Source organism: Gossypium hirsutum, chromosome D10 (assembly GCF_007990345.1).
Source record: "Gossypium hirsutum isolate 1008001.06 chromosome D10, Gossypium_hirsutum_v2.1, whole genome shotgun sequence".
NCBI classification, from domain to species: Eukaryota; Viridiplantae; Streptophyta; class Magnoliopsida; order Malvales; family Malvaceae; genus Gossypium; species Gossypium hirsutum.
In genome coordinates, this window is record NC_053446.1 from 45,566,735 (window position 1) to 45,579,593 (window position 12,859).

Here is a 12,859-nt window from a genome sequence, read left to right on the forward strand (position 1 = left end):
TATCTAATCCTGATTCTGGGCATTTGAATGTGTGCATTTCTGATTTCGTATTCTGTTTCTGTAAGTCTGTCTACGAATGGTGTGCATTTTGCATTTGCATTAATCTTTTTGGGTTTGGTTGCGAAGAGAAGGGAATCTCATCTGTTTTGGAAATTTCAACAGCAATACGTTTGTATAGCGGTTTACTGTACAATATAACATATATGTCAGCTTTGCTGCATAGTAACATTTGAGTGGCTTAGTCCACATACGTGGTGTGTAGGGTTGGATGGGCCTTTCAAAGTCATATGTGGTGTGCATGGTTGGATGGGCTTGAATAGCTCATATGTGGCGCGCATGGTGATCAGAGAGGCGTTTGGCTAGTTAGGTGGGTTTTTATTACTTGTTGCATTCATTCGGCATTCTATCTGTCTGTCTAATTGCGAGAGTAACTATTTATAGATCGAGGTGTTTAAATATTAATACTTGTGATTTGTTTATGAAAACTATTCGTATATCGGATTGCCATTGAGTTATTTTTTATTTGACATTTTGGTGTTCGTTTTTCTTTCGTTTTTGAACTCACATTGAGCTCGTGCAGCTCATCCCCTTAGTGTTTCCCCTTTCAGGTACATTTCTGAATTCTGATGCTGGACTCGGCCCGTCGGAGATCTCGGAGTTACGCGTTTTAAATAATTAGTTTAAGTATTGTTTTGAAAAATATGATATGAACTTTCATAGTAAATACATGTACGCATTATTTGGACTGATGTTTTTGTAATACCGAGATTTTATATATGAGAGTTTTTACGGAACTTAAATACGGTAATGTTTTTCGGTTTGTTAAACTAAAATTTCCCACGATCACTTTGGTGATCAATGTGACCTCCAAAATTTGGTCTAAACTCCTAGGTCAGGTATTAGGGTGTTACATAGTATGCCTTCTAATGGTCTCCTACACACTCACAAAGTGTGTTAGCTCACCTTTAGGCCTCATTCAGCCCCTAAGGTCAATAAAAAGCTCAATTTGCACACTTTATTGAATGTAAATAAAACTAAGAAAACGTAATAAAAATGTTTGTATTCAAGCTCGTTAAATGCGAAAACTAGTTTAGTATGCTACACTAAATTACGGTAGATCAATGACCACTTCCCACTCAATCTTTTAAAAAATTTCACATTTTTTAATGTTAAATTTCAATCATGAATGATCAATATATGCATGACAAGTACATGTAAGATTCTTCCCCTAAACTATATGGTATGCTTATCATACATATACATGAACATACATTCGTAATCAAATAAATATAATCATGGTATCACATAGAAAAGCATAAAATTTAAATGACCTTGACCAGCCAAAGTTTCCATGATTCCATCCTAGAAAACTAATAAAATTAAAAATTCACCCCAAAGCATACTTTGGATCTTCTATTTTTCCACCACAGGCTTTTGTTGCGGTACCGATTCAGGTTGTTGTCGTTGTCATTTTTTCGCCGCATTTACTATCCGATGCCCAAGAAAAGGCATCTCCCCAATTGGACTTGATAGGTGGCATATTAGTCTTTCAATTGATTTGATTATTTCCGATTAATCTAAGGACATGTTTAGGTTTGTCTACTAATATAAGTTGTCTTTCTGTATTACGATCCAACCACGTAATACCACTTAGTATTAGTTTAAACATTAGACAACCAATAAGCCAATATTTGTTTCTATTTTGCTTTGCATACAAAAACCACATGAGGACAATTATACAAAGTATATTAATGTAATCTAGGAATTATTTTATTATCCACTCTGTTTGAAAAAAATACAAGTGTACATAGACGAAAATACTACACTTGCGGCTCCGAATCCAACACTAGATTGGCACATCATCATCCTCTTGATTATCCATTTCACGCGTCAGTAGGAAGAAATTGAATTGTACACTCAGTCACCCTATAAAATAAAAAATGTTACAATGGATAAAAAAGCTGAGTTGTGTTCAGGTTTGTTTAATTGAAGAGCTATGTGAACTTTGTGATTATCATTTCCATCACTATAGTCACAAATAGTGACATATGGGTGTTGGCATGAACGAATCCCTTACCAACATGGTGCAAGGGCTTTGGGGAATAGCATGTAAAAGAGGCAGATAGGCCAAATTGTTGAATCAATGAAACCGATCTAGCTTAAGAGATTTGAATGCTTGAGCATGAAATTGCTAATGTGCTTGTCGATAGTCAGATGGTACATGTTATTCACTTACTACCAAATACTCCTCTATCGGATAGAACCATCCATGAACCACTTAACTAAACCCATCCCATGGTACATGCTTCATTGGCCAATGGTTATCCTACCCCACCAAATCTATCCTACGAAACCACTTGATGTTCTTTCGATCCACTGAAATATCTTGGACAAACCCAAACTATTGTTTCATCTAGTCAAGTTGCTACCACTCCATAATGTGGAAATAGATTATGGGAATTCATGCTCTAAATAGCACATACTACTCAAAAGCAGTCTTTAGTATGATGGCAAACATCACATTATCTAAGTACAACATCTACCGAACTGCAAAATATATCCAAATACAATTATATTCATTAATAGGAAAAATGAGTCTTATTTAATGCAAATACAACATCAATATACCTCATCATTGGCTCGTCAATTGATTTCTCATTGCATCAGGGTTAGGTCTTCTATAATGTGTATGATCCCAACGACCCCTAAATCTATTCAAATATTAAAAGTAATAAGGGATTATAAATATTGGCAGTTGAAGACATTTCAAGATATTGTACACGATTCTATTTTTACCTTTTATTGAGAGAAAACTTGCATGATTGCAAAAGGATAGTCGATAACGAAGTCATCCATATACATGCCCATGCTTTTAAAAAAGAAGCAAAAGCTATTTAATCTACTGATCGATTCTCACTTTTCCTTATAGAACACCCACTAAAGCCATGCCATAGTCATAAAACCCTAGCTAAATCTATCAGTCATCTTAAAAGACTATGGTAGAGGAACATATATGTAATGGACCTTGTTGCCAAAAAAGTCTAATAACAACATCCCCCTATCATCTAAAGAATTCAATTACTGACTTATCAATCCATCTCCTATCTAGTGGCATATAGTGGAAAGGCTAGTTTGGAAAGCCTTTCTGACCTCATGCCTTTCACTTGATTCCTATCTAAATCCTTCTTTGGCTTATCCTTAAACGAGAAGGAACTTAACAACTAGTGGCATTCATATGCGATGTTGATGTTACTGTCTCCGATTACCACATGCCCATCGATTGAAAGGCCAACTATAAAGTGACATCTTCTAGTGTCATATTTTGTTTCCTACATGGAAAATAGAGTGTATGCGTGTACTACCTTCAGCTTTACAACAAGGTGGCAAGCAACTTTGGTATCATACTAAACTTCATTATCATAGATGACATATATAAACTAGTCATCTTCAAGTTCCCGTGCATCAGCCTCCGATAATTTTGATTACAATAGGCTTAAAGAAATCAATCATCTCACTAGTAAAAAAAGTAAAAAAAAAAATATTTAATTTCACAATATATTAAAACTTTCTTTTTTTTGCAAAAATCACAAATTTATATAAAAAATTAAATTTGAAATTGTGACATCCTAACATTTTCGATGTGACACGAGCATTATTTTGGAGATAGATACATTGAATTGGAGAGAAAATATGAAAAATGAGTTAAATAAAGGAATCTTATGAAATTAAAGTTAATATTTGAGATGGGATTTAATGAAAAGAATTTTAAAATTGGAAATGTGAAGGAATGACTAAATTACAAATTTTGAAAAGTTTGAGGACTAAAGTGAAATTTGACCAAAAGGGAAAATTTGAGCTATTATTGACAAATTGGGATAACAATAAGTTGTATTAAATTTAAGTGTGATAAAAATCATTTTAGGACCAAATTCGAAAGATTGGAAAGTTTAGGGATTACATTGTGAATTTTTCAATTTCATTGAGAAAAGAGAAAATATTGTAAATTTTCATCATCCATAGATTTATATCCAAGTTTATAAGTAGACTATGAGATTTGGAATTGGCAATTTTTTATTATTGAGAAGAAACTGTGCAAAGAGTCAAAAAGGGACAAAACGGTAAAATTATCATAAAGGGTAATTTGGTTATTTCTTAAGTATTTTATGATGGAAATATTCTTATAATAATACATTTAATATATAAAAATTTTATTTGGATCATTGGGTGATTATCTAAGAGGTGTGGGCTTTAAAATTTGAAGTTTGAGCTTAAACTTTATAGAATGGGATTTTTTCCCAAGGTCTTATTTTAAAGAGGATGAAGGGATGAAAGAAACCCCATCAACCTTCTTTCCTTTTATGCTGCCATTCCTCTCCCATGGCCTCCCCCTTTCCCTTTTTCTTCATTTTTCCTTGCTTTTATCTCCAAATTCCCTAATAATACAAAAATCAAACTTTGAATTTTTGCTAAAATCACTTGGAAAAGAACCCTCTAAACTCATTTACACCATCAATATTTTAAATTTGAGCCTAGGGTTAATGGGTTTTGGTGTGAGAAAATGAAGCTAGTGAGAGTAAGCTTCAACAAGATAAGAATAATATTTTTCTAACTCGCCTAGCATAATATTTGAGTTTAATAGTTATGAGAATGCTTGGAAGATATTGTTATTAATATTTTGATATTTTTTTGGTATATGGAAAATGTTGAATGATGAGAATGAAATTTTTAAGTTTAAATGAGGGTGGAATCAAGTTTATGGAAACAAGATTATGTGTTGTAGAGCATCCAAAAAGATAACTATCCTTGGATGCTCTTACCTTTCCTATACTAAAATGTTTAGGAAAATAATGAATTTAAGTTGTTAATATGAAAATAGTATAATAAATATGAGATTTTAATTATGAATATATATGAATTGTGTTATAATTGGGTCAATGTGTTTAATATGTCACTTGAATGACTTGATTATTTACATTTGCACAAAAATAGTTTTGGGACAGTAGCAGTAGTGTGACTTTGAAAATTCGCCAAAAAAATGTAGAAATTGAAATAGAAGTTGATAAACATATGATTTTAAAGATTATTGGAACAAATGGAACTGGCATCCAAATTATACAATAGGAGATAATTTTGTTAAATGAGAGAAGGTCAAAATTATTGGCAACATTCCCTGTTTTGACTTTAAATTTTTTTTTAAAAATTGTATAAAATGAATTAAGGAATGAGACTTATACATATAAAAATATTATTAAGTATATTTTCTAATAAAATGAACAATTAATTAATCTGAATTATATTTTGGAATTAAAAGATTTTGAGCGAGGAGAGGTCAGAGCTGTTTGGAAGCAGCTCTATTCTAACTTTAAAATTTTCTAGAATGTGTATACAAGAGTATAAATTTTAGAAAATTTGTGGTTAAAAGTATCAAGAGTCTAGTTCCTAAAACATCAAATGGATCTTGATTTCAAATTTTTTTGGATTGAGAAATAAATAATTTAGTAATTTCTACTCAAGTAGACAATTTGGTTTTGAAAGATAAAGAACAATAAAAATATGACTCTACACAAATTGGAACCATTAAATGGAATAAACATTTGTATAAAGCCTAAATAAATGTGGTAATGAGTTTTTAAATGTAAAGCACCTATGGTTCCTACATGTAAAAAATGACCATACTTATAAGACATTTATTAATATGGATTTGATCATAAGTATGTGAAAGCACTCCAACTGCCCTTATGAGACATGTGTATATGTATATGTTAATGACATTGATGAATAGATGTTAATTATAATTGTAAAGTGCCCTAGTAGACTTAGTGAAATGTATGGATATAGTTGGCATACCAATAGAGAATATTAGCACGCGTATGGGTTATATGGAGATTTCAAGATTGGTTATGCTACCTTGGCTTGACATTTCAATGTGGGGGCAAAGGGATGTCCTCTTTTGGGAACCTTGGTTATGTGGGTTAGAGCACTCTTAGTTCTATATCTTGGTCTTGTGGGTTGGAATGTACATTTTGTGCAATGATTATATTGGCTTTTTTACCTACATAATACAAAAATAAAAAATAAATACCAAAATGGTATGCCACCCACATTATTCTCGGAAATGGTATGTTATGGGTGGTAGAAAGTCGTGGAGAGGCGGCACCACCCTCGTTTTTTCAGCTCAATTATTAGCCTACTAGTAAAAAAATTTAAAGGTTGAGGGTATGGGATAGGCGACACTGGTTTATACGTGTATGAAATACAAATACCCGTATTTTGGGGGGTTTTGATGGTGCCTACCTGACAGTCGGCACCAATTGGGTGGTGCATTTCTGACAAGCAACACTGATTTGATGATTTGACCAATCATATAGTGTTTTAGGGTTTTAGGGTTTTAGGGTTTTAGGGTTTCACAAAATATGAAGCTTATAACCATGGTTTTAGGGGTTGTAAAAACCCAATATTGTGCTACTTGTGAAAAAAAAGGTAAAGAATAGAGAAGAGAGGAACGAGACGATAAAAAAAAAGAAAAGAAAAAAGATAATGGAAGATAGAAGAGAAAAAAAAGAAGGCTTAACTTAGTAGAGAAGATAAAAGAGAAAGAAAATGCTAAAAAATAGATATAAACAACTTAGTTTTTTATTGAAGATAGAAAAGAAAGAAAAGGCAGGCACCCCATAACCCAATCAATGTTGCTAACACACCACCCAAACCCTTAAAATACAGGTATTTGTATTTCATACTCGTATAAACCAGTACCGCCTATCCCAGACCCTTAACCCTTAATTTTTTTTACTAGCAGGCTAATGATTGGGATGAAAAAATGAGGGTGGTGTCGCCTCTCGAGCACCCTCCACCACCCACAATATACCATTTTCGTAAATTATGGGGATGGCATACCATTTTGGTATTTATTTTTTATTTTTGTATTATCTAGATAAAAATCTAATTATATATATTTGGTTGTGTGGGATGGAATTCCCATGTATCTAAGTCGATTTTACTAGAATTTACTAAGGACGAAATGAATTAAAATTATGATAATGTGATTTGTTCATGAATATAAATTATTAAGTGTGAACTAGAGTTGTATGTATTAAGGGCTATAAGCTACTAAGTTGAAAAGAAATCTAATAATTGAACATATTATGAACAAATATATTTTATATCATGTTCCAAGCATTTGTAGCATAAAAAGGATATTGTGATATGCTAACTAAGCCAAAAGATTATGTGTATAACAATTAAAAATAAAAAAATATGGATCAATTCATAAATATATGGCCATAAAAATAAATTTTTGAGATTTAAATTCATGACTCTATTGCTAATGAAATATAATATTTGACTTATAAAAAAATGAGAAAAAGGCTTAATAAGGGGTTATATGTGTTAATTTAAATATCTTATGAGTACTCATTAAAAGTAATGTTTTTGAACTTCGAAATGTGATCACTAATGAACCAATTATTTGTAAGTTGAGCCTATGTAATTTGGTTATAAGAGTTAATTGCGTTAGAATCATTAAAATGTGACAAATGATTTTTGAATTGAACACTCATAAAGGGCTCAACCATAATAACGAGAGGATAAGTATGTTTATCCCTGTGTATTTATTGAGCTCATCGAGCTCACGCATTAGTTGTTCAAATGTGTAGGTTGGACTTGTCAAGAAGGTTGTGATTCTAGCTTGGGAGCATTGCATCATCATTCGAGATTTGTAAGTGTTTATAAGTATTTAGATTTGTAAAATCAAGTGTTGTTTGTTACATCCTTGTAAGGTTAAGTCAAGTTTTGATCTTGTTTATGACTTGGTTTTGCTTCAATGAATGATAAATTTTAGCTTGATTCTTGAAAATGCGGTACATCTATTTATAGATGAAAATGAGTTTACAGATCATTTAAATGTGTTTAAATTTATTTGGAACTTATTAGTACAATATGGTATTGTGTGGGGATGTTTTGAAGTGTCCCCAAGTTTTAGTGAATCCTGTCGCAACTTTGGTGTCACCACATCATGATTTTGCCTTCCAATATCACAACCACGAGTTCCCCAACATCACGACTTGGCAAGTCAAGGAGTCACGTCGCAACATCCCTTGCTTCAACGTCACGACCACCTAGCCATGTACCAACATTGCACCATTTTGATCGATTTTGACTTCCAAGGGCTTGCTTTCAACCCCAAATGTTATCAATCACCCACAAAAAGTTTCTAAATGGTTTTAAAATGATTTTTGAGCCTTCAAAATGTTTTTATACTATTTTTATGATTTTTATTTAGTTTGTTTAGAATTTTAACTTGACCTCCTTGACCTGAATGACCTCCTTTCAGTCGACGAGCTTCAAACACCCGTTTTATGATAGTATTTTCCACATATGTTTATAAAGACTTGAAATGATTTATAATGGTAATTAAGGTTTTTCCTAAACTCTCGCAACTTGATATAAAGAATATTAACATGTTGAAAATTGAACATTTTTATAGAAAAAAATTTTAAAATCAAGTTTAAATATGCTCCGATAGCACCTCTCATTTGTACTATATGTCGGGGAGGATGAAAAGAGTTACAAAAACTTTTTCATATTGACAACATAATTTGCAACATGTTTTTCTTGAAACTTTGGAATGGTCATTTTTCCCTCGATAAAAGAAATATAAAATAACAAGTAATTAATTTTTGAGAGCTTGAAAGGATCTTGGGTGCGATGAGAAGAAAAATGAGCGGTAGCTATTTACAGGGTAGAAATTGACAAGCATAGTAATCGACTTCCACAAATTAAATAGGTTAGTTTGGATAATAGGTAAATAAATTTTTTAGTCAAAATTCAAATCCCTAAATTTGATACTTATAGATATTGAATTACTTTTTTATTTTTGACACGTGGAGCAAAACTCATGTTATAATTTAACAAATTCATGAACTTGACACCGCGTGAATGTTGAGATATCTCTAAGAAAACATATTCTTAAAAAAAAAACATGAAACGCTCATAGTAATAAATAATATTAAAATTTTGCAATAATGATATTAAAAGACGAATAATACTAAAAAAATGAAAAAAATAGTTATATTTACATAAATCTTATATACTATTAATAAATTATAATTTGTCATCTAATTAACAAACAAAATAAAACATTTAATCTTTGAATTTGTCAATTTTTCTTAACTTAATATTTAAAATTTAACAACTTTTGTAATTTCTTATCGATGTGATGACATGACATTCAAATATTATGTCACATTATCACATTATCGCAAATTAAATGTTGATGGTGCGCGCAAAGCAAATACAGATATGGCTGCTTGTGAGCGAGTTATTCGAGATCGGAATGAAGAAAGAATTATTGAATTTTCTAGCTTGATTGGCTCTTGTTCGACGTTGGAAGCAGAACTTTGGGTGTTGTTGAAGGACTTAAGATTGCCTAGAGGAATGGGCATCGAAGAATCATTCGAAAAATAGATAGTATGGAGGTTGCTAATATGTTGTCTAGTAATGCTAAATTTGGTGAACATCGATTGTATAGGGAGGCTCACAAGTTCATGAATAAGGAGTGAGAGACAATTATTTAACATACCTATTTAGCATACCTATAAAAAATGTAATAAACTCGCTGATAGTCTAGCTTCAATGGTTTGGAATCGACTATTATAATGTTTTATCTTTTACTCTCCACCAGATGCAATTCATAATTTACTAAATGAAGATACAAATGAAGTTTTGACGCCAAAAATGGTGGTTGGTTAATTACAATTTTATGTTTTCCATTCTTATCAAAAGAAATAATACATTTTAAATGGAATGCATGGACCAAAATTAAAAATAGTTTACTAAATTAAGGGAAAAATTGAAAAAATTGAAAGGTCAAAAGTTAAATATTTTTCTTTATCAATTAAACAAAAAGTTATAAATGCGTATATTATTATTTTCAATTCAAACTTTAGGAAAATAATATTAACCTTAAACCCACCTATTTAGGGACCTAGGTATTGATTGACAGGTGCTACAATTTCTTTTTCTTTTTACTCATTAATGAGATGAGATAACAGGTTAAAATTTATTAAAAAGACATAAATTTTATGCATTAACCATGCATCAAACTACCAAACATTCTACTATAAAAGGAAAATTAAAGATTAAAAAGATCAATTTTATATTTATTTTGTGGTGGATTTGAAATCATATAAATATTTATATTTTTTTCTTAGTTTTCCATCTTACGAAATGAAATCAAATAAAATCCTAAATTTTAAATTCATACTTCCAAATAGAACATCAAATTATCTTATAAGATACAAGGCGAGATTATTCTTCAAATATATATAAACAATTTTACAAAAAAAAAAAAGCATTAATGTCTAATAGAAGCTAACATGGACACAAATATTCTACAATAAATAAAGATTAAAGAAATTTAGTGATGATTCTGCTCAAAATCTAGGGCAACACTTTTAACTTTTTTCTTCTGAAATATTTTATTGGCATGGAAAAAAGATTGTATAATTAAATTAAAACCAAACTAAAAAAAGCAAGCATCATGGCTAAACTACTTTGTATACAGCATATAAAGACATGAAGAAAATGGAGAGAAAAAAAAAAAGGAGACGAACACCCACATGGCCAGGAAATAAAAAGGTGCTAAATTCTGAAGGAAAAAAAACAATAGTTCTTTTATAGTCGCTTATAATATTACATAACCTCTTTTTTCACATTTTGTGAAAAAAAAATTCATGTTTACATTTTCAAGGAGAAAAAGAAAATTTGCATATACTAGAATTAAATTTGAACTGCTGCTAGATATAATTGGTGAGACCCTCGAATATATATATGCCTGGTTTTTTCTTCACCAAATTACATTCAACAACAAAAAGTCAAAAACCCATTTCAAAATGATAAACAAGGAAAGAAATTTTCAACTAGAAAGAATCCCACCTCTAAATGAGCTCTGAACCCTTCAGTAATCTGGAAAAATAAAGAAGAAAAGATTCAACATTTGAAAGCATAAATAGAGAATACAGTATATAGATCAATTTGTGTGTATTACAGAAATACATACCGTCATGTTTTTTCATCACACCCCTTGCAAACATCAACAAAATGACTAGGAATCCAACACTTGCTGCCCCTCCTAATATTATAGCCACTGTCTTCCCTGTATTTTGCCCTGTTCCTACATCAATCAAACACATAATTTATTCAACCATTCTGAAGTCTTTATTCTGAAAAAGGATTCAATTTCATACAATACCTGATGAAGATGAAGAAGGATGTGGATATGAAGAAGAAGATGATCTTCTAGGGACCCCATTAGGATAATAGTTGTAACTGATAAAGCATTTGTGAAGATAGATTTGACCTGAGATGGAACTCCCACACTCAACTTGAGCTCTTTGAACAGCACTCTTTACGCACTCACCACAATCTGAATCCCCCACATCTCCTTCACATTGCCCCAAAAGATAAACAGATTGGTAATTTGTGGTGTAAAAACCATGGTTGCTAACCACCCCAGTTTCCAACACTGAAAAGGCAGTGTCCCTCCTCTCTTCAAACCCAGTCCCGGCAACATTTGTAGCACCACAAGTCTTGAACAACATCTTCATGCCAGAGATTTGAGCAAACCCAGCAACTTCATACAACATGTAGCAACCATAAAGTTGGATTCTTGCAGCTAAAGTTTTGCCACAAAGTTTGTCGGCTAAAGTTGGAAGCCTGCTGGCACAGCTGTAACAATCACTGTTACTGAGATCTCCCCTACATTGAAAAAGACCAGTGATTGTGGTTTGGCCAGTACCCGTTGTTGTCTTGTAAAACTTTACCTTCATGGACTGTGAAAGCAAGGTCTGAAACAAGGCAGACAAGGCCTGGGAGTATATCCCAGCTGGATCTGTGAAAGACTGCTTAGCACAACCTTTGTAGACCAAAGTTATGTAATCAGGGGCTGATTCAACAAGAGGGTAAAGTTCAAGATTGGTAAAGAAAACAAGAAATGAGAGGAAAAGGAAGAAGGGTTTTGAAGAAAAACCAAAACCCATTTGTTTGGGGTGGGGTTTTGGGATCAAATCATGGTATGTTTTTTGCAGATTTGATAGGGATCTAAATGAGCTGAGTGGGTTTTCCCAGATTCACCGTTTGGGATAGGGGTTTTGAGAGTTTTCGACCTTTACTTTTCTCTCAATGGCCTACCTCTGGAGCCGTGCAAATAAAATGAGAGAGGGATAGACGAAGGTTTATCTTTTGCTATTAACGAGACGAGAGAGATAACAGTGCACCAAAGAAAATGATAAAATAGAGAAATATATTTTTTTTAAATGGGAATGCTTGGAACTGATCTAATTAAAACTAAAACAACTCTCTCTAATATTTACAAGGGAATGAGAACAAAATCACATTAAAATAAAGTTGAGAAGTCGAAGCAATATTTTCTTCTTTAAAAGATCGCAAGGACTAAATGTAAAGAATGTGATTTTGTTAGAGGTAAGGTAAGTACCTCAAGTTTGACTCAAGCTCGTCACACTTGACAACAGCTTTGAAATCAGTTTTTTAGTTTTAGCATTAATATTTTATATGATCTTAAAAAATATCACACAGTACTTTTTTTTATTTAAAATATGTACACTTTAATCTAATATTTTAATTTTTCTTACTATGATTCATCTCAATTTTATCATTGCTTTTGACTATTACTACTACTATCAACATCATCATCATCTCATTTCATCATTAGAATAAAATCTCTCGTTCGTTATTATTTTAAATCTTATCATAATTAGTCCTATCGTTTTTGAACGAACCCTGAGTTAGTAATAAAGATGTCAAGGGAAATGCGGTGCTCATGAGTTTTCTTTTCTTCTTCTTT

General features: G+C 31.8%; 1 protein-coding gene across 2 annotated transcripts; it reads right to left on the reverse strand.

Moving 5' to 3' along the window:
* Nucleotides 1-10,652: 10,652 nt before the first annotated feature.
* On the reverse strand, nucleotides 10,653-12,424 carry LOC107914980 (plasmodesmata-located protein 2). 2 transcript variants are annotated; one of them, XM_016844061.2, is made up of 3 exons: nucleotides 11,249-12,424; nucleotides 11,057-11,170; nucleotides 10,653-10,962 (listed from the first exon to the last, which is right to left on the reverse strand). In XM_016844061.2, exons 1-3 carry the CDS (start codon nucleotides 12,033-12,035, stop codon nucleotides 10,955-10,957), a joined length of 909 nt encoding a protein of 302 aa, XP_016699550.1. In that variant the 5' UTR covers nucleotides 12,036-12,424; the 3' UTR covers nucleotides 10,653-10,954. The 2 variants fall into 2 exon arrangements, with proteins under 2 accessions (XP_016699550.1, XP_016699552.1); XM_016844063.2 differs by having other exon boundaries at nucleotides 11,057-11,164; nucleotides 11,249-12,367.
* Nucleotides 12,425-12,859: the final 435 nt, after the last annotated feature.

What these genes read in the sequence shown, in the direction of transcription:
- LOC107914980 (XM_016844061.2), bottom strand. Translation starts at nt 12,035, where the DNA reads ATGGGTTTTGGTTTTTCTTCAAAACCCTTCTTCCTTTTCCTCTCATTT. An exon ending in TCCTTCTTCATCTTCATCAG is followed by an intron (nt 11,171 to 11,248) that starts GTATTGTATGAA and finishes TGATTGATGTAG; the next exon opens with GAACAGGGCAAAATACAGGG.